The following is a 26,839-nucleotide window of genomic DNA, read 5'->3' on the forward strand; positions in this document are numbered from 1 at the left end:
AACACACACACAGGCTCCCTGTCCTGTGGTGCTGGCGTCTCGGTGGGAGGAGGCAGCGACAAATAGGTGAATGCCAGAACAGTGGTTCTCCACGGAGGGCCATTTTGCCCCTCAGCAGACATCTGGCCATGTCTGGGGACAGTTTTAGGCATCACACTAGATGAGGGGTGCTACTGGCATCCAGTGGGTAGAAGCCAGGGAGTTGCTACCATCCTGCAAAGCACAGGACAGCCCCCACCACAAAGAATTACCTGGCCTTCGACGTCAATCCTGTGCAGGTCGGGGAACGAGGGCGTGACTGAGTTGGCCTTGTTGAGAAGGTGACATTTGAGCAGAGGGATGAAGAAGGGAGACTGGTGACACTTGCAGAAGAGACGCAGACCCCACACCTGGTGCCTGTGTGCTCTGCCTTCTCTGCGGCTCTCGTGGGCTCGCTGTCCACATCCTGGCAGAGCTGGACTTGCACCCGGGAACCCGTTCCCCCAACCACTCAAGGCCGTGGCTCCTACATGCTCTGTTAATCACCCACAACCTTCCTCTACCTCTTCTTTCCAGCTGTCTTACTTTTCTCCTTGACTTTGCTGCAAAGGTCTCTGGAAGACTCTGGGCTCAGTACGGTGTCCAATCTCTCTCCTCCCCCTTTCTTTTTTTATTTTTTTGGTACCGGGGATTGAACGCAGGGTGTTCAACCACCGAGCCACTTCCCCAGCCCTATTTTGTATTTTATTTAGAGACAGGGTCTCGCGGAGTTGCTCAGCACCTCACCGTTGCTGAGGCTGGCTTTGAACTGGTGATCCTCCTGCCTCAGCCTCCTGAGCCGCTGGGATCAAGGGGTGCGCCACTGCGCCAGCTCTCCTCCCCTTTTTCATGAGCCCAAGCCCATCAGACTTTTGCTCCCACACTACTCTTAATACGGTCGTCAGGGGCTCCCCCAGGGCCGCACTTGCTGTCAGTCCTGGTCCTCAACTTGCTCAGCCGGTTGGCAGCATCTGCCACGTGGACCACACTTCTGCCCTCATACTTGATCTCTTATGTCCCTCAGGTTTTTACTCAAATTCCTCCTTTGCAGTGAGGCTCTTTCCAGGCATCCTAGCTAAAAATAACCTCACACTTTTCCTTTTATTGCTGTTGGGGATTAAACCCAGGAGCAGTGTACCACTGAGCCACATCCCCAGTCCTTTTTATTTTTATTTTGAGACAGGGCCTCACTAAGTTGCTTAAGGCCTTGCTAAATTGCTGAGGCTAACCTTGAACCTGTGATCCACCTGCCTCAGCCTCCGAGTCCCTGGGATTATAGACATGAGCCACGGTGTCTGGCTTCCCTTTATTTTTCTTGTATAAAAACCCTATGTTGTAGCCACAGCTGGAGGCTGGACCTTCTGCATAGAGTGTCTGGTGTGGGTTTTCACAAGATAGTCGGTGAATTCCTGATGGGGAGACTTGGTGAACACAGTCTCTTTCCAGAGATGGGGGGTCAGGGGGCTGTATGTCTTGGAGATGGCGTCAAAGGTGGCCTTGGCAAAGGTGCCCAGGGTGGCAGTGCAGCCCCTGGCTGAAGTGTAGCAGCTGCCAATTCCAGCCATCAGCAGCAGCTTCTTAGGCACAGGGCTGAGTTGCTGCCTGTGCTTCTGGGGGCAGGGATGACACACCCCACGCAGAAACACAGCAGTGGCTTGTCACCCTGCAGGGGACAGTGTGGGGCTTGCCCATCTTGTTCCCCCAGTAGCCTCTGCGCACAAGCAGTGGACAGTTGGCCAGGATGATGGCCCCTCAGAGAGTGGGCCTCCTCCTTAGAGCACTTAACTCCTAGGCCCACGTGACCACTGTAACCCACATTGACAAAAGCCTCGCAAAAGCCTCGCAGCTGGTCCCCGGGCCAGCTCTGGGCTGCTTCTGCACAGGCATGATCGTCAAAACCTCACCCTTGAGCGATGCCCCAGGAAAAAGTCAAAGACCTCAGACTCCTTGATGGGCAGAAAGCTGAGCTAGATCGCCTCCACGGCTGATCTTCAAGTCCTTGACCAGGAATCTCAGCTGGGTGACAGGCATCCACTCCTAGCCTCAGCCTCAGCCACAGCCTCAGTGCCAACCACCACCTTGGAGGAGGCTGCCATGGCCTCCCGTGGGGGCCTTCCCACTGCAGTGGTGTCATTGACCTCCTAGGCACCTTTATCCCCCTCTTTGCTTTACTAATTTTCCCCTTAATGGTGTTACACACTATACTTACTATTGTGCACGTTGCCGTCTGTCCCTCTAGAATACAGGCTCGGCGAGGGCAGTGGCCTAAAAACAGCTGTTAGGGCTCGGGAGGTGGTCCAGTGGTAGAGCACTTGCCCAGCCTATGGGAGGCCCTGGCTTCCATCCTCAGCACTGCAAAGACACAAATAACAACACCGTCACAAAACAAAACTAAACAACAACAACAACAACTTTATTTGATCGAGGTGGTGTGGGAGGCTGAGGCAGGATGTCTGCAAATTTGAGGCCAAACTGGGCAACTTAATAAGACCCCGTTTCAAGTAAAAAATAAGGACTGAAGGGGCTGGGTTGTGGCTCAGTGGCAGAGCGCTTGCCTAGCATGTGTGAGGCACTGGGTTCCATTCTCAGCACCATGTATAAATAAATAAAATAAAGGTCCATTGACAACTACAAAAATATTTAAAAAAATAAGGACTGAAGGTGTGGCTCAGTGGCAGAGAACCACTGGGTTCAATCACCAGTACCAAAAACAAAGCAAAATTTATTTTTTAATAATTTTGGATTTACACAAGTATACCCTTCAAACCCGCTGCTCTGTTGTTAACATCTTAATGCAACTTTAGTGTATTTGTCAGGATTAAGTGATGAAAACTATTAACAAAGCTACAGATTTATTTGAATTTCACCCATAGGGCTCTCAGGCACTCAGGAATTGACCAGTGAAACAGAAAGTCCAATGCCCCTGAGTCCCCTCAGTCCTGGACCAAGTGGGATGGTTGGTCACCCAGTTATTCACCAGTTTTTCCACCAGTGTACTTTTTCTGTTCCAGGATTCATTCCAAAACACATTGCATTTAGTTATCCTGTCTTCTTAGTCTCTAATTTACAAGATGCTGGATCTTTCTTTCATGACCTTGACACTTAAAAAAAAACCTTTATTTTATTTTTCTGTGGTGCTGAGGATTAAACGCAGTGCCTCACAGGCGAGGCAAGTGCTCTACCACTGAGCTAAACCATCAGCCCGCCCTTGACATTTTTAAGGAGTACCATTAAGTGTGTTTTTAGAATCTCCCTCAGTTTGAGTTTACCAGATATTTTCTCAGAAACAGGCTAGAGTTATGGATTTTGAGAGAGAGAGAAAAAAAAAAAAAACTACAGAGAATAAATAGGGCAGAAATTTAATCTGGTTGTTCACTACTTTATAACTAATACCCAGAACGGATTGCCTGGCTTATTGTGGGACACACACATATACACATTTGTTAACTGGGTGTGGGGACGCAGCCTGTAATCCCAGCTATTCAGAAGGCTGAGGCAGGAGGATGGCAAATGAGACCAGTCTGGGCAACTAGCTAGACACTGTCTAAAACACAACACAACACAACACAACACAACAAAACAAAACAAAACAAAACAAAACAAAACAAAACAAAACAAAACAAAAGGGATGGAGTTATAGCTCAGGGGAAGAATGCCATTGGGGTTAGTCTTCAGTTTGAAAGGAAAAATTCTTGTTGAGCGAATAAACGAATGATTGATGCTGTATAAGTTTTTTAGTATTGTTTTGAAGTTTTACAATATCATTAATATAAATACTGTTCTAGCGTGCATATTGCTCTGCAGTTCTTTTCCTGCAAGGATATCCCCTGAAGATTCCTTTAAGGATGCTCAGAGCTACGTACTTCACTGTTTTTGAACGTCTACCCTAATATAAATTACTGCAGTGGTTCTTTCAATGTGCTTTGCATGTTAGATTTTCTCGTGTCAGAATGAGCGGAGAAATATTAGACACGGGGTAACATGTGACACACGTTACAGGATATTGCTAAACTGTCACCTACAGTGGCCGAACACATACGCATTCCAGCAGTGTTAAAAGTACCCCTTTTCCTCACATCTTGCCGACCAGTCAGAACAGACCCTACAGCAGCGCATCCACTCGCCCAGGGCTCCTGGTCACTCCGGGGACTACCTTTCCCACAAGGCACCGCGTACCCCGTTCCTTACCTGCGCCGCGTGAAAGGAGAAACCAATCCCCGAGGACCGCGGGAAGGTGGTGCGACCTCCCTTCCTACCCGCCTCCCGGACGTCCGGACTAGCGGGACTACCTCTCCCACAAGCCAACGCGGCCGGCCTAAGCGCCACCATTTCCAGACCCGGCGGGGCTGGGCGGGGCACGGCCCCGGACTCCACTTCCCGGCATACAGTGCGGCCCGAGGGGGGCGGGACTCCATCTCCCAGCAGGCTCCAGGCGGCGGGTGCCGCGGTGCCTTGTGTGGGATGTAAGCGCGGAGGTGGGCGCGGGGGACCGAGGCCAGGACTCTCCTTGGGATTTAGGGGGACTGGCCTGGGGGCGCCTTCCGGACGACTCTAGGGGCTCGGGAGTGCGGTTGCAGGAAGGGGGCGGGGCGGCCTTTGGGGCCCTCAGAAAAATCCTTGGGGCGCACCCCATCGGGGCTGGGGGTCCCAGGGTTGTAGGGGACAAGGAGGCCCTTCAGCTTCGACTGAGGGGTCTCACCGGCGAAGGAGGGGCCGCCGGTGGAGCGGAGGGTGAAGGGGGCGGGGAAGCAGGGGAGTTACGGGGGTAGAACCTTAGCCGAGCCTGGGAGGGGGCTCCCCGGCCGAGCCCGACCCTTCCTCCCCCGGCTCCTCCGCAGGCCGCCGCCCGCCGCCATGGGGCTGAAGGCCGCCCAGAAGACGCTGTTCCCGCTGCGCTCCATCGACGATGTGGTGCGCCTGTTTGCTGCGGAGCTGGGCCGAGAAGAGCCGGACCTGGTGCTCCTCTCCTTGGTACTGGGCTTTGTGGAGCATTTCCTGGCTGTCAACCGTGTCATCCCCACCAACGTGCCCGAGCTCACCTTCCAGCCCAGTCCTGCGCCCGACCCTCCCGGTGGCCTCACCTACTTCCCGGTGGCCGACCTGTCCATCATCGCTGCCCTCTATGCCCGCTTCACCGCCCAGATCCGCGGCGCCGTCGACCTGTCCCTTTACCCGCGAGAGGGGGGCGTCTCAAGCCGAGAACTGGTGAAGAAGGTCTCGGATGTCATATGGAACAGCCTCAGCCGCTCGTACTTCAAGGACCGGGCCCACATCCAGTCCCTCTTCAGCTTCATCACAGGTTGGAGCCCGACAGGTGGCCAAGGGAGAAAATGAATCTTGGCCCACCTCTTCTCGACACTGTGTGGTTTACAGAACTCTTTTGAGACCTGTAAACCTTGGGAGGTGGGGCAGGTATTAATTTTCCCTTCGCATTTGGGGAAACCAAAGCTTCAAGAGAGGATATGTTGTGTCAAAGTCACAGAATGGCAGGACTGGGAATGGAACCTGATCAGATGACACCAAAACCATTTACTGACCCTTGGCCCCTGAGCACTCCCAGCCCTGCCACTGAGCAGCCACAGGAGTCCTGCAGCCCAGCATGAGGCACAGAGAATGGCAGCAGATTGGGGGTGGGGGGAGATAAAAAGAGGACTGTGTTGGAGACACTTAAATGGAATGATATCAATGAAAATGTTTTGAAAGGGAACAGATCATGGACTTGACCTTAAGAAGCTTAAGGGTGTAGGTTGCAGAGCCTGTGCCAAGGCTTGGTGATGCAATTGCATCATGGTGTCATGGTGAGCAGGTATCTGAGGTCACTTCTGGGCTTAACAGGAAAAAAAAATGTAGAGCTAAATTAAGAATATCTCTTGGTGGGCGTGTGAAGTGTTGTCCAGAGTGCCCTGTTATAACTAACAGGTGCAATAAAACTGGGAAATCCTACAATTAATAGAAACAACATAGGGTTACAGAGAAAGAGAAGGGACAGGGTCAAAGGCTGGGTCAAGCTGTGGGAGGTCCAGAAAAGTCTCTTGCTGGGGATGGGGGTGTAAATGGAGAAGGAGAGGCTGTAAACGCATGGGAGGGCAGGCAGAGGGATGGGGGCAAGAGCACCTTCGGCAAAGGGAACAGCCTGGGGGGGCTGTGGGGAGGGGCAAGACCCATCAATACCTGGTCTCGTTCCTCCAGACCAGAGCCAAGAGGACCCTTTTTCATTACTGTCCCCTTCACAGGTACTAAACTGGACAGCTCAGGTGTGGCTTTTGCAGTGGTGGGGGCCTGCCAGGCCCTGGGTCTCCGGGATGTCCACCTGGCCCTGTCAGAGGATCACGCCTGGGTAGTGTTTGGGCCCAATGGGGAACAGACAGCTGAAGTCACCTGGCATGGCAAAGGCAACGAGGACCGCCGGGGTCAGACCGTCAATGCAGGAGTGGCTGAGCGGGTATTGTACCCCCCACCTTGTCCCCTTTATACTCTGCTAGCCTAAGCCATCCAAGAGATAACTTTCAGGGCTGCACTCCCCTCTTCCTGTCGCCACATACATACAGTCCCCAAAGGAGGCACAGGGTGGGCCATCATGAGACATCCAGTCTTGTCCCCATTCAAGAGCTGGCTGTACCTGAAAGGATCATACATGCGCTGCGACCGCAAGATGGAGGTGGCCTTCATGGTGTGCGCCATCAACCCTTCCATTGACCTGCACACCGACTCCTTGGAGCTGCTGCAGCTGCAGCAGGTAAAGGGTATGCCCCAGGGGCAGCAGAGGACGAGGCCGGGCTGCTGGCTTGATTTGCTGTGGGGTCAGGGGTCCCTTCCTGAGCCTCACCTTCCCTTTTGTAAGATGAATGGAGGATGCCTGACCTTTCCCAGTGCTCTTGGGAGAGTGAAATCGAGACATGAAAGGGCTTCGACTCCATGAAAGGGCTGGTTCCTGAATTGTGCCCTTTCGTACCTGGTGGGAGGTCCCTGCTGGTTCTGGACCACACCTTGCCTGATAGGCAGCTCCCCTTCCCACAGTTCATAACTCTTCTTCGGCCCCTAGAAGCTGCTCTGGCTGCTCCATGACCTGGGACATCTGGAAAGGTCAGTAAGGGGAAGTGGCTAGGCTGAGCCTGAGGGGGCCAGAGGGCTGGGGGGTAGCCTGGACTCCCGATCCTTTCCCAGGTACCCCATGGCACTAGGGAACCTGGCAGATCTGGAGGAGCTGGAGCCCACTCCTGGCCGGCCAGACCCACTCACCCTCTACCACAAGGTGAGGGCATCTCAAGATGGGGCAGAAGGGAGGCCCCAGAAATGGCTGGGGTCCCCTTCTTTCTGGGGACAGGGAGGATTCATGAGAGAACTTTGTGAGTTCAGGGGTGTTGCCCACCCAGTTCCACTTTGTATCAACCATGTGCATAATTGGCATAGTTAGGGCTGCCCAAGAGGTGCCCTGTGTTCTCCAGCCTAGGATTGGCAGAGTTTGGGTTGTCCCCTGAACTCTGCATTTTTTACTGCCTCTCATTGTCCTGTCTGTGTCCTGTAGCAAAGGTCAAATGTGGTGGAAGCATTGAGGAAGGGAGGGGGCAGGAGGGTCACTGGGTTTGGAAGTCTGATGTTTTGGTTAGAAGAGGGTGTGCGAAAGACCTGTCCTAGGCCCCGCCCCTCCCAACCCTTGTTCTGTGGGGGTCCCTACCCCTGCAGTCTGCCCCAGACTGGCAGGGAGTGGAGGTGAGGTCAGAGTTCAGGAGGTCAGATCTTCCTTTTACCCCTTCTGGGTGTGCCTTGATGGGGCATTCCTGCCAGCCCAGGCAGCTGGTGGCTGCTTCCCTGAGGGTCTTCTGCCCCACCCCCCAGGGCATTGCCTCAGCCAAGACCTACTACCGGGATGAGCACATCTACCCCTACATGTACCTGGCTGGCTACCACTGTCGCAACCGCAATGTGCGCGAAGCCCTGCAGGCCTGGGCTGACACGGCCACTGTCATCCAGGAGTGAGGATCCCCCCAGTAGGGCCCCTAGCCTGTCCCTTCCTCTTTCTCCACTCTATTTCCAATCACTCTTATTCAGGCGTGAGATCTGAGTCCCAAGCCCTGTCCCCTCTCCATCCAGTCTCTAGGCAGCCAACACCACCATTCACCCAGGAGGTAGGGATCTCAAGCCCCTCCCTCCCCTCTCTGCCCAGTGTTTGATCATCCAGAGACCCTCCCCTAGCTGCTTGCCCCCTCCCCACTTTTGCTGAGGACTGACAGACATCATCATCTGGGGGAACAAGGATCTTAGTCACTCACTCAGTCTGTGGGATGACCCCAGAAGAGTCCTGGGCTGCATCCCCCGCCAGCTCCCTAGGGGTTCCCACCATGGCTGAGCCCCCACATGCCCCGCTGCTCCCGTAGCTACAACTACTGCCGGGAGGATGAGGAGATCTACAAGGAGTTCTTTGAAGTCGCCAATGATGTCATCCCCAACTTGCTGAAAGAGGCAGCCAGCTTGCTGGAGGCTGGCGAGGAGCGGCCAGGGGAGCAGAGCCAGGTGAACGGCTGAACAGTTCCACCTTCCCACTTGTGCAGTGCCCCAGCCGATGGGACTGCATGGACAGGACTGGGGACTGCACACTGAAGGTGGCCCAGAGCAAGGGCTGTGTTCCCTTTTACTGTAGCTGAGGTCCTGGGTCTGGGCTTGAGGGGACCAAGGTGTTCCAGAGGTTTCTACCCTGTAGGTAGAAGCCTGTCTCTTTTATGACCAGGGTCTCACTCCGAGGGAGCCCTCCATCCTGGCTGAGGACTGGCTTTATTTTAGGAAGGAAGTTCTAAGAATGTTCCTGACCCCAGGATACCTCTGCAGCCAGGGCTCTGCCTAGGGGATGTCTTGGCCTGCACTGTCTGCTAAGGGGGTCTGACCTGTGCCCTCCCTTCCCCTTGCCCAGGGTACCCAGAGCCAGGGTTCTGCTCTCCAGGACCCCGAGTGCTTCGCCCACCTGCTGCGATTCTACGATGGCATCTGCAAATGGGAGGAGGGCAGCCCCACGCCTGTGCTGCACGTGGGCTGGGCCACCTTCCTTGTGCAGTCTCTGGGCCGCTTCGAGGGACAGGTGAGGGTGATTGCGAGGGGCTGGGCACTACAGGGGGTGACAGCAGCCATGGGGAGTTAGACCTTTGGGGCCCAGAGGCCATACCTGCCCAGCCATCTGGATACAGATGAGACTGAGACTCGCAGATGGCTTGGCAGCAGGTAGCCCTCGGTGTTCAGCCAGTGGTCTGCAACCTTTCCCCGGCTTACTCTCTACCCACCCAGGTGCGGCAGAAGGTGCACATAGTGAGCCGAGATGCTGAGGCAGCGGAGGCTGAGGAGCCCTGGGGTGAGGAAGCTAGAGAAGGCCGGCGGCGGGGCCCGCGGAGGGAGTCCAAGCCGGAGGAGCCACCACCGCCCAAGAAGCCAGCTCTGGACAAGGGTCCTGGTTCAGGCCAGGGTGCGGGGTCGGGACCTCCCCGAAAACCCCCAGGTACAGTCCCTGGCACTGCGCGGGGCCCTGACGGTGGCAGCGCAGCTCAGGGGTCAGCGCTCCCCTCGTCACCGCCGCCCGAGGGCCCCGTGCTCACTTTCCAGAGCGAGAAGATGAAGGGCATGAAGGAGCTGCTTGTGGCCACCAAAATCAACTCGAGCGCCATCAAGCTGCAACTCACGGCTCAGTCACAAGTGCAGATGAAGAAGCAGAAGGTGTCCACACCCAGCGATTACACTCTTTCTTTCCTCAAGAGGCAGCGCAAGGGCCTCTGAACTGCTGGGGACTTATGAACAGCCCACGGGGACCCAGGCCCCGCCCTCAGTGCGAGGGGATACTTCACCCCAGCCCCACACCCAGCGCCAGGCTCCGCCCCCGGGCCTCACCCCTACCTGGAACTCTAGGTCCCAGATTTACAGACTACACACCCCGGCACCCGAACCTACGATTTGCTCCAGCTCGGAACCCAGGGCCCTGTCTTGGTTAGAATGTAGGTCCCATCTTCCAGAATCCCAGCTGGCCAACTGGAATCCTGGCCCCACCTTGGAACGGAAGCGCAGACCCCAGGCCAGACGGTGTTGCTCAGGGTTTCTCCCAGTTCCCCTAACTCAAGGAGCACAGATCCTGCCTCCACCATGAGACGAAGGACCCTACTCGGCCCCTGGGAATACGTTTCCGTACTTAAGAACTCCATCCCTTGGGAATTCAAATCCTCAACCCCAAAGAACTTAAATCCCATTGCCAGAATTTGGGAATCCTAGCTTCCTCGCCTCCCTGTCCCAAGAGTCTGGACGCGAAGCTCCGCCCCTAGCCTGTGTGGCCCCTGAGCCCCGCCCTCTTCCTGAGCAAGCTGGCCCCAGATCAGAGCAGGACCTCTTCCGACCCCCTGGGAACCTCTCCGAGGTCCCGCCTATCTCTGGGGAGCCAGGAGGAAGTCTGCAGGGGGTTGGGAGTGGGTGAAGGGGACCTGGGCTCTTCCTGTTTTGTACATAGATCTATTTTTCAGTTCCAAGGAAGATGAATACATTTTGTTAAAAAAACACGTGTCTGTTCCGTCTGGGAAATGGGGATGGGGCGGGAGGTGGAAGGTCCCCTCTTTCCTCTGCCTTCTTCTGGCTCTGGACTTTGCGTTCCCCACCTGTAGAGCGCGAGAAACCGGTGCCTGGAGAGGACCCAAGCTCCGCCCGGGCCTCGGGACTTCCCCGCGCGGCCGGGGCCTGTCCCGCGGGCGCCTCCTCCCGGCTGGGCGGCGGGGCATCCCTGGCATGGCCCCGCCCCCGGGCCCCGGCCCCGCCCCCGCGGCCTCGGAGCCACCGGCGCCCGCCCCGCCCCGCCCCGCGCCGCCCCGCGCCGGCTCCGCAGCTCGCGCCCGCCGGGCGCCGGGCCATGGCGCTGCTGCGGGATGTGTCGCTGCAGGATCCGCGGGACCGCTTCGAGCTGCTGCAGCGCGTGGGGGCCGGGACCTATGGCGACGTCTACAAGGTGCGCCGGGCGGCAGGACGGGCGGGAGGAGGGTGCCCGCGCCCGCGCCCGCCGCGGGAGCCGGCCCCCAGCCCCGCCCCCTCCCATCCCGCTGCGTCCCTCCGCCCGCAGGCCCGCGACACCGTCACGTCGGAACTGGCCGCCGTGAAGATCGTCAAGCTGGACCCAGGTGAGGGCCCGGGCGGGGCCTCTGCGCCGGAGGGAGGCCGGGCGCGGGCGGGCGGGCGCGCTGTCGGGGGCGAAGAGTTGACGCTTCGAGACCCCCTGGGAGACAGGCTCCGGGAGGAACTGTGGCCTGACACCTGTCTGGCCGGGAAGGAGGCACTCTGCGCATTCCGCAGACGGGGACACTGAGTCAGGGCGACCCCTACCCTCCACCCCATGATGCCTTGTGCTCCTCAGGGGACGACATCAGTTCCCTCCAGCAGGAAATCACCATCCTGCGTGAGTGCCGCCACCCCAATGTGGTGGCCTACATTGGCAGCTACCTCAGGTGAGGTTGCTTTACCCTCTGTCCAGGCAGCCCCCATGTGGCCTGCTGTGTGCCCACCCCCAGCTCTGTGTCCTCCCCAGGAATGACCGCTTGTGGATCTGCATGGAGTTCTGCGGAGGGGGATCTCTGCAGGAGATTTACCACGGTGAGGGCCAGGCTCCAGGCCTCAGAGGGCTATGGCCTTCCCCCAACACCTATACTGGGGGAAGGAGAGGGAGTTCAAATGGACTTGGGCTTCTCTCCACTTCTGACTGGCTGTGTGACCTTGAGAGAATTGCTCTCCTTCTCTGGGCTCAGAATCCCAGACTATGCTGGGAGGGGATTCTTGGCCTGCACTGTCTGTGGCTAATACTCCTCCTCGCTTAGCAGTGCTTGCTATTTACCTGCTACAGGGTAGTTGGGAGGGGTGGCATCAGGTGGAGACTCCTGTGTCAGCCCCTCACCCTTTCCATTTCAGCCACTGGGCCCCTGGAAGAACGGCAGATTGCCTATGTCTGCCGAGAGGCGCTGAAGGTAGCTGTGCCCGTGAACTCCGCACACCCCCTGGAGTCCAGCTGACCAGTGGTGGGAGGGTGGAGGCCTCAGCAGCTGGCCCAGGGGCTGTGAGTCCTGGGGGGAAGGGGCCTCAGGCCTGTTGCCGGAAGTAGCCCATTTCCCTCTTGGCTCAGTCACTTCCTGTTTGGGGAGAGGGGAGGAGGAAGCGCCTTGGGTGGGGGGCCCCAGGCCTGAGAAGGGGCTCTGGGGAGGGGAGTTGCCCTCAGGGATGCCTCTTTGTCCCCAGGGGCTCCACCACTTGCATTCTCAGGGGAAGATCCACAGAGACATCAAGGTAGGGTCGGCCGAGGGCAGGGCACAGGGGTGGGGGCCCAACGGGACACCAGCCACTCTCTCCGTTCCCACAGGGAGCCAACCTCCTCCTCACTCTCCAGGGAGACGTCAAGCTGGGTCAGTACCGGGCACGCAGTCAGGGTGAGGGCTGAGTGGGAGCCCTGGAAGCCTCAGGTGCTGGCGACTTGGGCAGCCGCTTGACACCTGAGCCTCGGTTTCCCCACTTGGAAAACATCAGTACCTCCTTCTTGCTGGAAGTTGGCCTGGGTGGAGGCTGAGGTGGGACCAGGCACTCAGGCAGGGACAGAGAGTGTCCGACCCCTCCTAGGGACCCGGCCTGGCCTCAGGCCTGTGGCAGCTGTGACTGTCCTGCGCCACCTGCCATCCGAGCCTGAGCCCTGGGGGTGGACAGCAAGTGGGGCAGAGGGCTGAGGAGAGCAGCTCCCTTCCTTGCAGCTGACTTCGGGGTGTCTGGGGAGCTGACGGCGTCTGTGGCCAAGAGGAAGTCTTTCATTGGGACCCCTTACTGGTGAGGCGGTGCCCCGGGCAGAAGGGTGGGGGCCACGTGGGGCACCTGGCCATCCCGTCTGCGCGCTCCTCTAGGATGGCTCCGGAGGTGGCCGCGGTGGAGCGCAAGGGTGGCTACAACGAGCTGTGTGACGTCTGGGCCCTGGGCATCACCGCCATCGAGCTGGGCGAGCTGCAGCCGCCTCTGTTCCATCTGCACCCCATGAGGTCAGCCTGGTGCCTGCCCCTCGCCTGACCCGTGCCCGCTGACCCTTGACCCGACCTCCCACCCTCCACAGGGCTTTGATGCTCATGTCAAAGAGCAGCTTCCAGCCACCCAAGCTGAGAGACAAGACGCGCTGGTGAGGACCCACCCCCTGTGGACCCCTTTTCCCCCAGGTGCCCCGGGGAGGAGGAGACTTCTGCTGGCCCCAGGGCGGGCACGGAGTCAAGAGACCTGCTTCTCAGGCCTCCACAGACCATCTGAGTGTGGCCTGGGCTGGGGGGACCGGTGTGGGCAGGAAAGAAGGGCAGGTGACTGGTGATGGAGTCGCTGCCATGTCGCAACAGCCTTGGGCCCAGGCCGGCCCCTTCCTGCGTGGGCCGTCAGTCCTGGAGGGTGGCTGGGTCAGCCGGCAGGTGCCCTGCACGAGGCCTAACCTGGGTCTGGGTGGGGGGCTTTCGTGCCCACCAGGACCCAGAATTTCCACCACTTCCTCAAGCTGGCCCTCACCAAGAACCCCAAGAAGAGGCCAACAGCCGAGAAGCTTCTGCAGGTGGGAGGAGGGGCCTGGGCCTGGGCCTGGTGCCTCGAAGCAGGGCCTGGCTGACGGGGGCCAGTCTGATCGCCCTCCATCCTCCAGCACCCATTCACAGCCCAGCACCTCCCACGGGCCCTCCTCACCCAGCTCCTGGACAAGGCCAGTGACCCCCACCTGGGAGCCCTCTCCCCTGAGGACTGTGAGCTGGAGGTAAGTGGACAGGGTGCTGGGAGATGGGTTTGGCCTGCCCACGTAAGAAGGTGCCCAAGGGCTATATAGTTTGAGGGCCTTCTAACTCCCATTCGGTTGAGCCTGCCCACGAGGAATCTTTGCTGAGCTGGGTCCGGCTTCCCTTTCACATCCCCTTGATAGGTTCTTACCCTTGGGCCCAAGCTGACCATGACTAAGCCTTCTTGCTTTCTGTGTGGTCTTTGGCAAGTTACTTGACCTCTCTGTGCCAGTTTTCCCATCTGTGAGATGGGGTGCCATTTCACCTCCCAGGAACCTCAATGGGTTGTTGGGAAACAAAACACACCTATGCCTATGAAGTACCTGGAAGAATTCCTGGCAGCAGGTGAGGCCGGCTGGGCGTCCACTGTGTGTCCTTTTTCAGACCTATGACGTGTTCCCAGACACCATCCACTCCCGGGGGCAGCACGGCCCGGCCGAGAGGACCCCCTCCGAGGTCCAGTGTGAGTCCTCCGCAGGGTGGAGCAGCACAGATCAGGTGTGAGTGGGGCCCGTCCTCAGGCTGCGGCCCTCACCTCCGCGCTCTGGGCCCCCAGTTCACCAGGTGAAGTTTGGCGCCCCTCGCAGGAAGGAGACAGACCCGCTGACTGAGCCGGTGAGGGCGGGCTGCGGGCAGCGGGCGGGCACAGGAGGCCAGCGTCTCTCCAGGGACCCTGGGTCCAGGGGCTTCTGGGGCCGAGTTCTCTGGATGGTGGGCTGGAAGGCGGCAGTGACCACACCTGTCTGAAAGGGGCCGCAGCCCCTGTGCTACCCAGCCCTGTCTTTCTGCCTTGGTTTCCCCCAGTGGGAGGAAGAGTGGACGCTGCTGGGACAGGAGGAGCTGAGTGGGTGAGTGGAGGAGGGGAAGTCACGGGCGGGTGTGGGGACGGCAGCGAGGCTGACCTCTGACCCCGCCCCTCTGCCAGGAGCCTGCTGCAGTCTGTCCAGGAGGCCCTGGAGGAAAGGTGAGGGCTGGTGCCTGCGGCCGGTGGGTCGGCGACAGCTGGGCCCAACTCACAGCCGGTTGCTCTCTGCTTTGTCGCCACAGGAGCCTGACCATTCGGCCGGCCTCGGAGCCCCAGGTGCAGGATGGTGGGAGGCTGGAGCTGGAAGGGGGTGAATGTGCAGGAGGCAGTTAGGCTGGGACAGGTCACTACTGACAGTCAGCTGGGGCCTCGACCCTCTTGCCAGGAGCCGGAGCCCCCAGATGACGCCATGGGAACCATCAAGCGGGCCCCTTTCCTGGGGCTGCCCCCCGCTGAGCCCACAGCTGAGGCCCCTCTGCCCAGCCCCCCAGGTGAGTCCTGGGCTCCGGAGCCAGGAGGCCGGGCGCCCAGAGTGAGGGTGGGGCTGGACGTCCCTGGTCTGTGTCTGCAGGAACCCTGCCCCCGGCTGCACCCGGCCCCGGCTGCCCCGCACTGCTGCCCACTGCCTGGGCCACCATGAAGCAGCGGGAGGATCCCGAGGTGAGGGGCCTGCCCAGGATTGGGGAGTGGGCCCGGTGGCACCTCTGCCTGACTCCTTCCCTCCCTCCCAGAGGTCGTCCTGCCACGGTCTGCCCCCCACCCCCAAGGTGCACGTAAGTGTCCCCGCCCCCAGCCCCGCCCCCCAGCCCCGTGCCCGCTGCCCCGCCCCCGCAGCCCCGCGCCTCACGCCCCTCCCCACAGATGGGAGCCTGCTTCTCCAAGGTCTTCAACGGCTGCCCCCTGAGGATCCACGCTGCGGTCACCTGGGTGCACCCTGTTACTCGAGGTAGGTCAGGACCGGGTAGACGCCAGGGCCCTGTGCGGCCTGCCAGCCTCTGACCTGGCCCCTGCTCCGCAGACCAGTTCCTGGTGGTGGGGGCCGAGGAGGGCGTCTACACCCTCAATCTGCACGAGCTGCACGAGGACACACTGGAGAAGGTGAGGCTGGCGGGCTGCGGGGCCGGGGCCGGGCCGGGGCTGACCTGCCCTCTGCCTCTGGCCTGCAGCTGATCTCGCACCGCTGCTCCTGGCTCTACTGCGTGAACAATGTGCTGCTGTCACTCTCAGGTAGGAGGACGGAGGCGGGGAGGCAGCGGGGAGGTGGGGAGGCGGGGAGGAGGAGGCGGCTGTCTGGACTCTCAGCCTGGCCTCCCCCTCCTGCAGGGAAATCCACGCACATTTGGGCGCATGACCTCCCGGGCCTGTTTGAGCAGCGGAGACTCCAGCAGCAGGCTCCTCTCTCCATCCCCACCAGCCGCCTCACCCAGCGCATCATCCCCAGGTGAGGGCTGGAGTAGCCTCACCCCTTACTGGGACTGTCGTGATCTTAGATGTGTCACTTGGTCACGTCCCTCCCCGAGCCCTGTTTTCCTCCTGGTTAATAGACTTGGTGGCCTCCCCTCCCCCTGCCCCCAGGCTCCTTGGGAGACAGGAAGGGGACAGTCGATGTGAAAGTACTTTGGGGGTCGCCCCACAGTGAAGCAGGCACTGAGCACTTATGCAGGGCCTGGGGACATAAGCCATCAAGTGAGTCCTTCCTTTCGGAAAGAAGGGGTGCACACCAGTGGCAGACAGCACCCAGGACTAGGTGGGTCTGGAGGGAGACCCTTGGGGGCCAGGAGGCTTCAGTGAGCCAGAGGGGCTCGTGGGGTGTGGGGTGCCGGAAGCTCTCCAGGTGGCCGGGTAGGGAGCAGCCTTCGGGCAGGAGAGCCAATGCAGCCCACAGACCTGGGTGCTCTGAGTCCGAGTCCCGGGGCCGAGCTCAGCCTCTGCCTCAGGCCCAGGCTTTGGGATCTGTCTGCTGGCAGTGGCCTTGGCAGCATGTTATTTATTGTTTTATTTTATTTCTTGGGGGTGGGTACTGGGGATTGAACCCAGGGCATCTAACCACTCAGCCACATCCCCAGTCCTTTTTTATATTTTATTTAGAGACAGGATCTCACTGAGTTGCTTAGGGCCTCACTAAGTTGCTGAGGCTGGCTTTGAATTTGTGATCCTCCTGCCTCAGCCTCCTGAGCTGCTGGGATCACAGACATATGCCCCTGGGCCCAGCCTGTTATTTGTTTTCTTGAGACATAGTCTGCTGCTATGGCACACATCTGAAAAACTCAGCTTTTTGAGAGGCTGAGTTCCAGGCTGGAGAATCACAAGTTTCAGGCCCCCTCATCAACTTAGCAAGACCCTGTCTGAAAATAAAATTTAAAAAGGGCTGGGGAGCTGGGCACCGTGGCACACGCCTATAATCCCAGCAGCTCGGGAGGCTGAGGCAGGAGGCTCAAAGTTCAAAGCCAGGACCAGCAACTTAGTGAGCCCCAAGCAACTCATAGAGACCCTTTTTCTAAATAAAATACGAAATAGGACTGGGGATGCGGCTCAATGGTTAAACGCCCCTGGGATCAGTCCCTGGTGCCACAGGAAGAGAAGCAGATCAGATCTTGCTGTGTTGCCCAGGCTCAGCTCACACTGGCAATCTTCCCGCCTCAGCCACCATGTCCAGCTACTGTCAGCATTTTAAGAGGATCGGTCTGTGGGCCAATCAGGATTCTTCCTCCTGTAGGTGATTCAACTCTTTGACTTAAGCACAAAACGGAGTTTAACAGCCATGTAACTGAAAGCGCAGGAGTAATGTTAGCTTCAGGCTCAGCTGGATCCAGGTTTAAATGGCACCAGCCAGTCTTTCTGTGTATCAGCGCCGTTTCCTCTCGTTGTCTTTATTCCCAAGCTGCCTTTCTGGTCAGGTAAGGGCTGCCCACGGTCCTAGGCCAGCATTCTCCCCACAACAGCACCAGGGCCAATTTGCATTTTTTAGCTTAAGTGCCTGCTCACCCCTGATCCGGTCACTGGGGTCAGTGGCCCGGCCTGGGTCGAGGGGGCTGGTCAGCCCTGCCCAGAGGAACATCCTGATCTTCTTGCCAAAAACAAAGAAGAGGTGCGGGCAGATGAGGGCCAGGCACATCTGCGGCCCGGCGATTGGAGGAGGGGAGGGGGCGGGGCCAGGAGGCTGACGCAGAGGAGGGCAGCGGGTTAGGCTGCCCTGGCTGGGGCAGGTGAGGAGGGACGTGAGGGCCCTGGGCCCTGCCCTTGTCCCCACACCCCACGTTTGTGGAGAGAGGGAGGCAGTCGTCAGCCTGAAAATGGAGGCTGCCTGGGGTGAGGGCTGAGGGAGGTCTTCCGTGGAGGAGCTCCAGGAAGGAGGCCAGGGCGAGCGGGCTGGCGGCTAACTGCGGCTTTCAGTACTGGGGATGGGACCCAGGGCCTGGCACGTGCCGGCAGCGCTTTACCAGGGCCACATCCCTGGCCTGCCCTTTTCGTTTATTTGATTTTAAAATTTAACTTTTACTTTTATTTTTTGGTGCAGGGGATTGAACCCGGGGGTGCTTCACCACGGAGCTTTGTTCCTATGCCTTTTTCACTTTTTATTTTGAGACAGGGTCTCACTGAGAGGCTGAGGCTGGCCTGGAGCTTGCCGTCCTCCTGCCTCAGCCTCCTGAGTTGCCGGGATTGCAGATGCGCGCCCCCGCACCCGGCTGTGCGCGACTTTAACCAGCACTTTTCTCTGGCGAAGTGCTGTTTGAGCAAAGACTGGGAGGAGGTGAGGGGTGGGCCCTGTGGGCTCGTGGGGAGGGCATCCAGGCAGAGGGGGCAGCAGAAGTGGTCCAGGCCTGCCTGAAGAACAGGGGGGCAGACCGTGTGGCCAGAATGAATGGAGCGAACGGGAGGTGATCAGGGAGGGCCCTGTGGCCTGCAGCCTTGATGCGGAGAAGCCCAGGGGCCACTGCTGAGGACACGCCTCAAGATCTCCGGGGACCACTTCAGCTCGGGGTCAGGGTGGACACGGGGACTGTCTGGGAGGAGGCTGTCGCAGGGGCAGGTGGGAGGTGGTGGCCTGGTGGACCCGGGCAGCAGTGAAGGACGTGAAAACCGGCCCTTCTCTGGCCCTGTTTTACAAGCTGAGCCAACAGGATTTCCTGACAGATGGTGGATGGAAGAGCAGGGGAGTCAAGGTTGGCTCCAAGGCCTCTGGCTGGGCCACGGGAAGGACGGCGCTGTCATCAGCTGTGGGCGGACCAGGTTTCGGAGGGAGCGGAATCAGTTTTGTCGCGTTAGTGTGCTTCTTCCAATGGTGCAGGCCTGTCATCTCAGCTACTTGGGAGGCTGAGGCTGGAGGATCACAATTTGGAGGCCAGCCTGGGTGGCTTAGCGAGACCCTGTCTTAAAAAAAGAAGGGCTGGGGTGCAGCCTGGTGTTGAGCGTTTGGCTAGGTGCGCGCGGCTCTGGTTCCAGCTCCAGAAGCGCAAACAGGAAAAAAAAGATGCTTGCTTGACATGCAGGTGAGACCTCCATCAGTTCATGGCTGGAGGGGGCTGGTGCTCAGGAGAGCAGGCCAGGCTGTGGGTTCAGTGGATGGTTCCAGAAGCTGGTGGGCCAAGCGAGAAGGGTGGACCGGGCCAGGCCAGTGAGCACCAGCTGGGGACCGGGAGGGCCAGGCCTTCCTGTGTGCTCACTCTGGGACTGCACCTGGTGCCCTGTGGCCTCAGAGCTTCCTGAGCCCTGTCCCCAAGCAAGCCTCTGCTTTGGCCCAGCCCAGGACCTGCAGGAGCAGAGAACTGAGCTCCTGGGAGTCAAGGACAGCCGTAGGACTGCGGGAAGTCGCAGTCACAGGGTCCACTTGGAATTTAAAGAAGAGAGAACCATAATTGTTTGGAGGAAAAATCAAATACAAATATATATGCCACTGTCTCACCCCAAGGTCAGCTGGGGAAGAGCGGGAGGAAGAAGAGAGGCAGAGGGCAGGGAGGGGCAGACGCCAGCTTCCTCCCAGGGGCTGCGTCCTGGCAGAGGTACAGGCAGGGCCTGGGCCACTGGGTGGGGGTGGCAGGGCACATCAGAGGAAGAAACAGGCTCAGAGGGTCCCCTGGGGGTGGGGAGCTCCCCGTAATCAAGGCAAGGACCCCTCTGATGACCACCCCCACCCCTTCTCCCAGGCAACAAGACAAACCACCCACTGGCCCCACAGGCTGTGGCCACAGCCCAAGTCCTTGCTGCTCCCTGGACCTGTTTGCCTGTCTGTGAAACGGGCCACGCCTGCTCTGTGCAGCGCTGCAGTCAGATCCCGCCTCGATTCCGGGACCTCCGTAGTCTTTTTTTTTTTTTTTTTTTGGAGGGGAGTACCGGCAACTGAACTCAGGGGCACTCGACCACTGAGCCACATCCCAGCCCTATTTTTTTATATTTTATGTAGAGACAGGGTCTCACTGAGTTGCTTAGTGCCTCGCCATTGCTGAGGCTGGCTTTCAACTCACAGTTCTCCTGCCTCAGCCTCCCCAGCCGCTGGGATTATTGGCATGTGCCACCATGTCCGACCTACAGTCTCCTTTCTTCATTTCTTGGCCTTGCCTTTGCCTAAAAAGGAGGTGCAGTGACTCAAAACAGCTGAGAAGTAAGGATCTTGGGTGAAAGTGCCCCCCAAGCCTTGTTGTGAGCCCATGAGGTGGGCTCCACTGATATCCCCATTATACAAATGAGGCAACTGAGGCACAGACAGGTGGAGTAACTTGCCCAAAGCCACACAGCACTAGATGTAATTCTGGGATGCAAACTCCTAGTGTTCATGGAGGAGGTGCTTGTGGGACAGCCACAACACAGCTGCAGACTCTCTGCCCCTTCCAGCTGTAATAAGCAAGTTGCTTTGCCTCTCTGAGCCTCAGTCTTTTACTTGTAAAGTAGGAAGATGAGCCAGAACATGGTGGTGCACACCTGTAAATCCCAACTATTCAGGAGGCTGAGGCAGGAAGATCCCAAGTTTAAGGCTAGCCTTGCAACTCAGGGAGACCCTGTCTCAAAAAATATAAAGGGGTAGGGATGCAGCTCAGTCAGAGAGCACCCCTGGGTTCAATCCCCAGGACTGCAAAAAAAAAAAAAAAAAAACTAAGCAGGAAGGTGACCTTGGCCACCTCGGGGCTCAGGACCTTGCCCACAGATGACTCCCCACGGTAAGTCCTGCTTGTCACTCCTGCAGGCGTTTTGCCCTGTCTACCAAGATTCCTGACACCAAAGGCTGCCTGCAGTGCCGCGTGGGTAAGAGCCGGCCGGCGTCTGGGCGGTGCGGGCGCAGGCCTGGCCCCCGCTGACCGCCCCTCTCCCCCAGTGCGGAACCCCTACACGGGCGGCACCTTCCTGCTGGCCGCCCTGCCTGCCAGCCTGCTCCTGCTGCAGTGGTACGAGCCGCTGCAGAAGTTCCTGCTGCTCAAGGTGGGGTCCCGGGACCCTCGGGGGGCGGCAGGGGGCCTGGGGGAGAAGCAGACCCCAGCATCCCTGCCGCCCCCCAGAACTTCTCCAGCCCCCTGCCCAGCCCTGCGGCCATGCTGGAGCCCTTGGTGCTGGAAGGGAAGGAGCTGCCGCAGGTGTGTGTGGGTGCCGAGGGGCCCGAGGCACCTGGCTGCCGCGTCCTGTTCCACGTCCTGCCCCTGGAAGCTGGCCTGACACCTGACGTCCTCATCCCACCCGGTGAGCAGGAGCTGGGCTGCTGGGTGGGTTTGGGGTGCGCATCTGCCGGTGTCGGATCCCCAGCCAGGTTGCCAGGTGACGCCACCCAGAGCGCTCAGCTCCCGTGATCAAGTCCGTCCCGCCTCAACTGCGGCCTCTCTAGTCACAGCTGCCTGGTAGGCGAAGGTGGGAGGGTCGCTGGAGCCCAGGAGTGTGAGGCCCTCTTGGGCAGCACAGTGAGATCCCGTCCCAGAAAAAGTGGGCTGGAAGCTGGATCAACTGGTGCGTGCTTGTAATCTCATCGATTTGGGAGGCTGAGGCAGGAGGGTCACAGGTTCGAGGCCAGCCTCAGCAACTTGGTGAAACCCTTTCTCAACATATAAATAAATAAATATATAGGACTGGGGGGTGGCTCAGGGGTACAGCGAGCCTCTGGGTTCAATCCCCAGCACCAGAAAAGGGGCGGCTGGGGTTTTGTTTGTTTGCATTAAACTGAAGGGCACGGGAGCCGAGAAAAAAGGGGTGGTGGTGCTCGGCCACGGGGGGCTGCAGGGAAGAGGAGCAGGGACGAGGACCAGAGGCTTCTATTCTGAGCAGGGAGGCGTGGGGAAGGCTCCAGGCAGTGGGCACAGGGGAAGGCACAGCCTGTCCTCCCACAGCTGCCCTGCGGGGCAGGTGTCCTCAGGCCTGGGTTGCCACCGAGCTTGTTCTGGGCCACACAGTGACTGAGTCTCAACCCTGGATTCCTCCCCTGCCCCCGGGAGCCTGAGGACAGGTCCCCGATCTCATCTGAGTGAGACTGGAGTGCCCTCATGGCCAGGGCTGTCCTCTGGGGCCAGCGTGGGCTGGTGGCTCAGCCAGGCTCTGTCTTCCTTCTCTGCCCACAGAGGGGATCCCAGGCTCAGCCCAGCAGGTGATCCAGGTGGACAGGGACACAGTCCTGGTCAGCTTTGAACGTGAGTGTCTCTGGATCAGGGCTTGGGGCGCAGATGGGGCAGTGAGGGAGCCGTGTGGTCTGCCTTTCCAGAAGGGAGCCCCGACCAGCCCTCCCGCCCGTGCAGGCTGCGTAAGGATCGTCAACCTGCAGGGCGAGCCCACGGCCACCCTGGCCCCTGAGCTGACCTTCGACTTTCCCATCGAGACTGTGGGTGAGTGAGCCAGAGGAGGGCGCAGCAGTGTCCCTGACGCCCAGCACATGACGTGGCCCAGGGCCTGGGGCTGGCAGTGTGGGAGGGCAGGGCCCCTGGTCCTTCTTGGGAACACCCTGGCCACCTGAAGTCAGTGAGGACCTCCATGGTCCAGACCCGTGTCCTGGGGGGCTGTGGAGCCCGCTGCTGGGGGCAGGTGGCGCTGATGGAGCTGCCCTCCCAGTGTGCCTGCAGGACAGCGTGCTGGCCTTCTGGAGCCACGGCATGCAGGGCCGCAGCCTGGACACCAACGAGGTGAGTGGGCTTGGACCTGGCTGCCCCGTACCCTGCTGTCCCTGCCTCTGTGGAGAGGATCTGTGGGGGTGGCCTTCACACCTCTCGTCCTCCCAGGTGACCCAGGAGATCACAGATGAGACAAGGATCTTCCGAGTCCTGGGGGCCCACAGGTAGGTGGGACCCGCAGCTTCCCCTTCAGATGCCCGAGGCCAAGAAGGGGTGGGCAGGCCTCCCTGCCTCACTGACGGGGCTGTCCCCTCAGAGACATCATCCTGGAGAGCATTCCCACCGACAACCCCGGGGCGCACAGCAACCTCTACATCCTCACCGGCCACCAGAGCAGCTACTGAGCGGCCCTCCCTGCCCTTTTGGGCCACGGGGCTCTTCCTGGTTCGGAGGCGCCCAGGCCTTGGCTCCACCGGAGCTGAGAAGTGTGGGCAGGAGGGCAGGAGCGCCCCCAGGCCTCAGCAATAACTGGACCAGAGGAAGCTGCTGTCGCCTCCCGGCGCATGGGCAGCTCCGCCCTTGGCAGGGTCCCCTTGGCAGGAGGGGCCCCTGCCAGTCCATTCCATTTTCTTCCCATTTCCTTTCCACTCCTCTGCCAAGAGCCGGCTGGGCTCCATCCTGGGAGGTGTGTTCAGGAGAGCGCGGTATTGGTATTAAAGCTGGCTGCCTTGCCACTGGTCCCTCTGCTGGGGAACCCAGCCTGCCTCACCTCCCTCCCCCGCTCCCTCCCCGCAGCGCCCCGTCCGCGGGCTCCTGGTGTGTACTGCATATGCCCCATGGAAGGGGAGGGCCACCAGAGCTCTGGGAGTCCAGGCATAGGTGACTGAGGCCATGACCCCAGCAGCTGTCTCCGGCAGGGCCACCCTCAGGTTTGCAGTTTGACACCTCCCGGTTAGTTTGAGCCCCAAGGACTCATGCAGGGGTCTCTGAACAAGGAACCCCCAGCCAGGGCAGCCCTGCTCCCGGTGGCTCTCTCCTGTGGCCCCCAGAAGGAACCTGAGGGCTGCTCCCCCAGCCCTGGAGGCTGCTGCCCCGAGACAGCCTGGGGACAGCCAGCGGGCCCTGGGCTCTCCCCGCCCACTGATACCCTGCGGTCTTCAGGTTACTGGGAAGCTTGGCCCCGTCCATGGGCACACTCCCCGAGGTAGCCCTCAGTGCCAGGCCCTGGAGTCACACCAGATAAGGACCAGCCCTGGGAGAAGGGGCCGTCCTGGCCAGAGGCTACACCTCAGAGCGGGTGTCCTCACGTGGCTCAGCTCACACTTTACCTTGTTCTGTGAACCCCTCAGAAGGTCTGGGCGCCCATGCCGGGGGTCCCCTGTTGCCCCAGGTATTGACTGGCTGCTTGTGACCAGCGCCTTTGTGCAGGGCAGGCCATGGAGGCAGGATGGGAGCCCCGAAGGAGGCTTGGGGTGCACAGCAGGGCTGCAGGGGGAGCCTGGGTCCTCTGCACCCCCAGGCCAGCAGTGCCTGCCAACTCAGTGAAGCTACCGGAGGGCCGGGGAGGGCCACTCCTGTGAACCAACTCACGGCCCTGTTGTCCCACTTGGCCACCCGCCAGTAGAGCTCTGACTGCTGTTTCCAGGGACCAGGAGGGGAATGGGGAACTAGACCGAGTGAGGGGCACACCCCGCGTCCCTGGTGAGCCCAAAGGATGGCGAGAGGCACCTGCCCAGCTCTGAAGGCTCATGTCCATCAGGGAGCCATTTCGGGCTAACAGGGGTGGGGCACCTGCACTCCCAGCTCCAGCCATCGGGACCTGGGGGGGGGGGGGGGCTGCTGGAAGCCGCTGCCGGTGAATCCCGCCCTGCCGAGGCGCAGCCGGGCCAGGGGCCCTCGGAGCAGCTGGCGTCAGCGCCACCTTGTGGCAGGCCGTCCAGCCCTGGGTTTGGCCTGAAGCAGGGCTGTGGAGGGGGGTCCCTCCTGTGAAAGGCCAGGAGGGGCCTCTGATGAAGTGCTGCCAGCAGAGGCAGGCTGCAAGCCAAAGATGGCCCAGAGCCGGACACATACCGAGACGCTCACCTTTATTTCCGTACGCGTTCATACACAGCCTTGCCCAAGGCACAGGATTTTTTTCTTTCAAATGCAACAATGAAAAGTCTCCCTTCCACGCCACTGCAGCCCCGGTGCCAGTCACTTACGAAGGCTTTTACAAGTGTTTATGTGTATTTAAGCATTTCAGTATGCTTTTTCACACATGCGGTGACACATGCCGCATGTCCTACTGGCTTGCCTTTCCCTCATCCCTGCTGCCCTTGTCTCTTTATGGCTAAGGGTGGTCCCTGGTACGGGTTCCCATAACTGATGCTGGTGACCTGTAACTGGATACCTACTGATGGAAAGTCACGTCGTTCCTACTACTTTGATATTAAAACAATGCTGCAATAAATGTCCTTATGTCAATGCCACTTGGCACAGTCAAGTGTCTGGAAAATAAACCGCTGGGAATAGCCTGCTGGGCCTGCAGTGGCTGTTTGTCCTGGTGAGGCCACTGTCACATTGCCTCTGTGGGCAGAAACCTGTGGAAGGGGAGAGCAGCCTCATACCTGTGGACAAGGACGAGATCTGGGCACCTCAGGATGCCCAGGGAACGGCCCTAACAGGTGCACCTGGTAGCGATGGAGGAGGAAGAGCCCCCTTGATGTGTGGTGGGGTTTGCACATTTGCTGTGGGTGCACGGGGTCCCCGGGAGGAGTGAGTATGATGTGGTGAACAGGACGCTTTCGAGGCTGAGGCTTCCCGAGTGCTCCAGGTCTTCTGCCGAGGGCAGGGCCACAGAGGGCCTGCAGGGCCACGATGGCACGCTGTGGCTCACGGGGCAAGGGGCGGGGGAGATGAAGCCATCTGTGTGTGTGTGACAAAAACATGATAGATCATGGGGAGCGGCCAGGCCTGGGGCGCACACCTGTACCCCCAGCAACCCAGGAGGGTGAGGCAGCGTTCCAAGTTCGAGGCTAGTCTGGCCGACTTAGGGAGAACCTGTCTCAAAATAAGTGTCAGGAAGGAAAAGGACCAAATTCAAATGACAGCCTGAGGGGAATGCAGATGGCATAAGGACGGACCCAGGGATCTGCAAAGGGACCGGTCATATTCCGGCTCTCGGGTGGTGGGGTTACAGGGTGTGCAACGTCCAACTTGGCTTCTAACTCCTCAGGTACTACACACCCTTCTATATCAAATATGTGGAAATTTTACTTTTAAGTCGTGCAAGGCAGTGCACGCCTGTAATTCCAGCGACTACAGAGGCTGAGGCTGGAGGATCACAAGTTCAAGGCTAGCCTCATTGACTTAGCAAAACACTGAATCAAAAATAAAAAGGTCTGGGGTGAAGCTCAGTAGTAAAGTGCTCTGGATTTAATTACCGGTATCAAAACCAAAAAACAATTATGCCTTAAGCCTGTGCTTTAAAAATACAAATAAATAAAACAAATTTTAAGAAGCCAACCACCCAACTTTATTCAGGTGTAACTGGTATACAATAAACTGCATATATTAAAAGGTACTCTGTGAGCCAGGCACAGCGGGGCACACTTGTAGTCCTAGTTACACGGGGGCATCAGGCCGCCCTGGGCCACACAGGGAGACCCATCTAAAAAAAATGAGCAAAACGAGATGAACAGAGGCACACGAGGGCCCCATCTTCAAAAAAATTTACAGGGCTGCGGCTGTGGCTCAGTGGTGGAGTACTTGCCTGCACGTGAGGCCCTGGGCACAAACCTCAGTACCACATAAAAATAAAAAAAGGTATCGTGTCCACTCACAAAAAGATGTGACTTGATACTCAACTCCTATCCCACTTTTTTTTTTTTTTTTTTTTTTTTTTGGGGTGCTGGGGATCGAACCCAGGTCCTTGTGCTTACAAAGCAAGCACTCTACCGACTGAGCTATCTCCCCAGCCCCCAAATGGGGGGAAATTTTTTTTTTTTTTTTTTGTGGTGCTGGGGATCGAACCCAGGGCCTTGTGCTTGCAAGGCAAGCAGTCTACTGACTGAGCTATCTCCCTAGCCCTCCCACTTTTTAAAAAATTATTTTTTATTCTAATTGGTTCCTACTCCACTTTTTAAAACTTTTAGTTGTAGGTGGACACACCTTTATTTTTATGTGGTGCCGAGGATCAGACCCAGGGCCGCACACGTGCTAGGCCAGCGCACTACCACTGA

The 26,839-nt window shown here is 58.9% G+C and overlaps 2 protein-coding genes and 1 long non-coding RNA gene across 9 annotated transcripts; 2 read left to right on the forward strand and 1 right to left on the reverse strand.

Moving 5' to 3' along the window:
• Positions 1–1,317: 1,317 nt before the first annotated feature.
• LOC124958075 (uncharacterized) lies at positions 1,318–4,308 on the reverse strand. Of its 2 annotated transcripts, none has more exons than XR_007103829.1 (3): positions 4,207–4,308; positions 2,228–2,370; positions 1,318–1,681 (listed from the first exon to the last, which is right to left on the reverse strand). It is a non-coding gene; the product is annotated as an uncharacterized LOC124958075 (long non-coding RNA). The 2 variants fall into 2 exon arrangements; XR_007103830.1 differs by lacking the exon at positions 4,207–4,308 and adding an exon at positions 4,041–4,141.
• Positions 4,309–4,376: 68 nt separating this feature from the next.
• Positions 4,377–10,532, forward strand: Men1 (menin 1). 4 transcript variants are annotated; one of them, XM_047516843.1, is made up of 11 exons: positions 4,377–4,481; positions 4,857–4,989; positions 5,161–5,317; positions 6,252–6,460; positions 6,626–6,754; positions 7,061–7,101; positions 7,183–7,270; positions 7,855–7,991; positions 8,394–8,529; positions 8,924–9,088; positions 9,292–10,532. In XM_047516843.1, coding segments are annotated over exons 1-11 (1,680 nt in total). In that variant the 5' UTR covers positions 4,377–4,479; the 3' UTR covers positions 9,775–10,532. The 4 variants fall into 4 exon arrangements, with proteins under 4 accessions (XP_047372799.1, XP_047372797.1, XP_047372801.1 ...); XM_047516841.1 differs by having other exon boundaries at positions 4,857–5,317; XM_047516842.1 differs by having other exon boundaries at positions 4,423–4,493; positions 4,857–5,317.
• A 289-nt stretch (positions 10,533–10,821) lies between these two features.
• Positions 10,822–25,122, forward strand: Map4k2 (mitogen-activated protein kinase kinase kinase kinase 2). Of its 3 annotated transcripts, none has more exons than XM_047517026.1 (32): positions 10,822–10,981; positions 11,093–11,150; positions 11,384–11,474; positions 11,555–11,619; positions 11,932–11,987; positions 12,256–12,303; positions 12,377–12,419; positions 12,759–12,831; positions 12,906–13,037; positions 13,109–13,171; positions 13,504–13,585; positions 13,673–13,780; positions 14,184–14,262; positions 14,356–14,414; positions 14,604–14,647; positions 14,725–14,763; positions 14,847–14,880; positions 14,990–15,095; positions 15,176–15,264; positions 15,336–15,377; positions 15,466–15,550; positions 15,623–15,702; positions 15,771–15,831; positions 15,928–16,045; positions 20,783–20,841; positions 20,912–21,015; positions 21,093–21,270; positions 22,137–22,205; positions 22,311–22,397; positions 22,621–22,691; positions 22,788–22,843; positions 22,936–25,122. In XM_047517026.1, the coding sequence occupies exons 1-32, from the start codon at positions 10,886–10,888 to the stop codon at positions 23,021–23,023; spliced, it is 2,463 nt and encodes an 820-aa protein (XP_047372982.1). In that variant the 5' UTR covers positions 10,822–10,885; the 3' UTR covers positions 23,024–25,122. The 3 variants fall into 3 exon arrangements, with proteins under 3 accessions (XP_047372982.1, XP_047372983.1, XP_047372984.1); XM_047517027.1 differs by having other exon boundaries at positions 12,404–12,419; XM_047517028.1 differs by lacking the exon at positions 11,384–11,474 and having other exon boundaries at positions 11,501–11,619; positions 22,936–25,121.
• Positions 25,123–26,839: the final 1,717 nt, after the last annotated feature.

This window comes from Sciurus carolinensis, chromosome 11 (assembly GCF_902686445.1).
Source record: "Sciurus carolinensis chromosome 11, mSciCar1.2, whole genome shotgun sequence".
Lineage (NCBI taxonomy): Eukaryota > Metazoa > Chordata > Mammalia > Rodentia > Sciuridae > Sciurus > Sciurus carolinensis.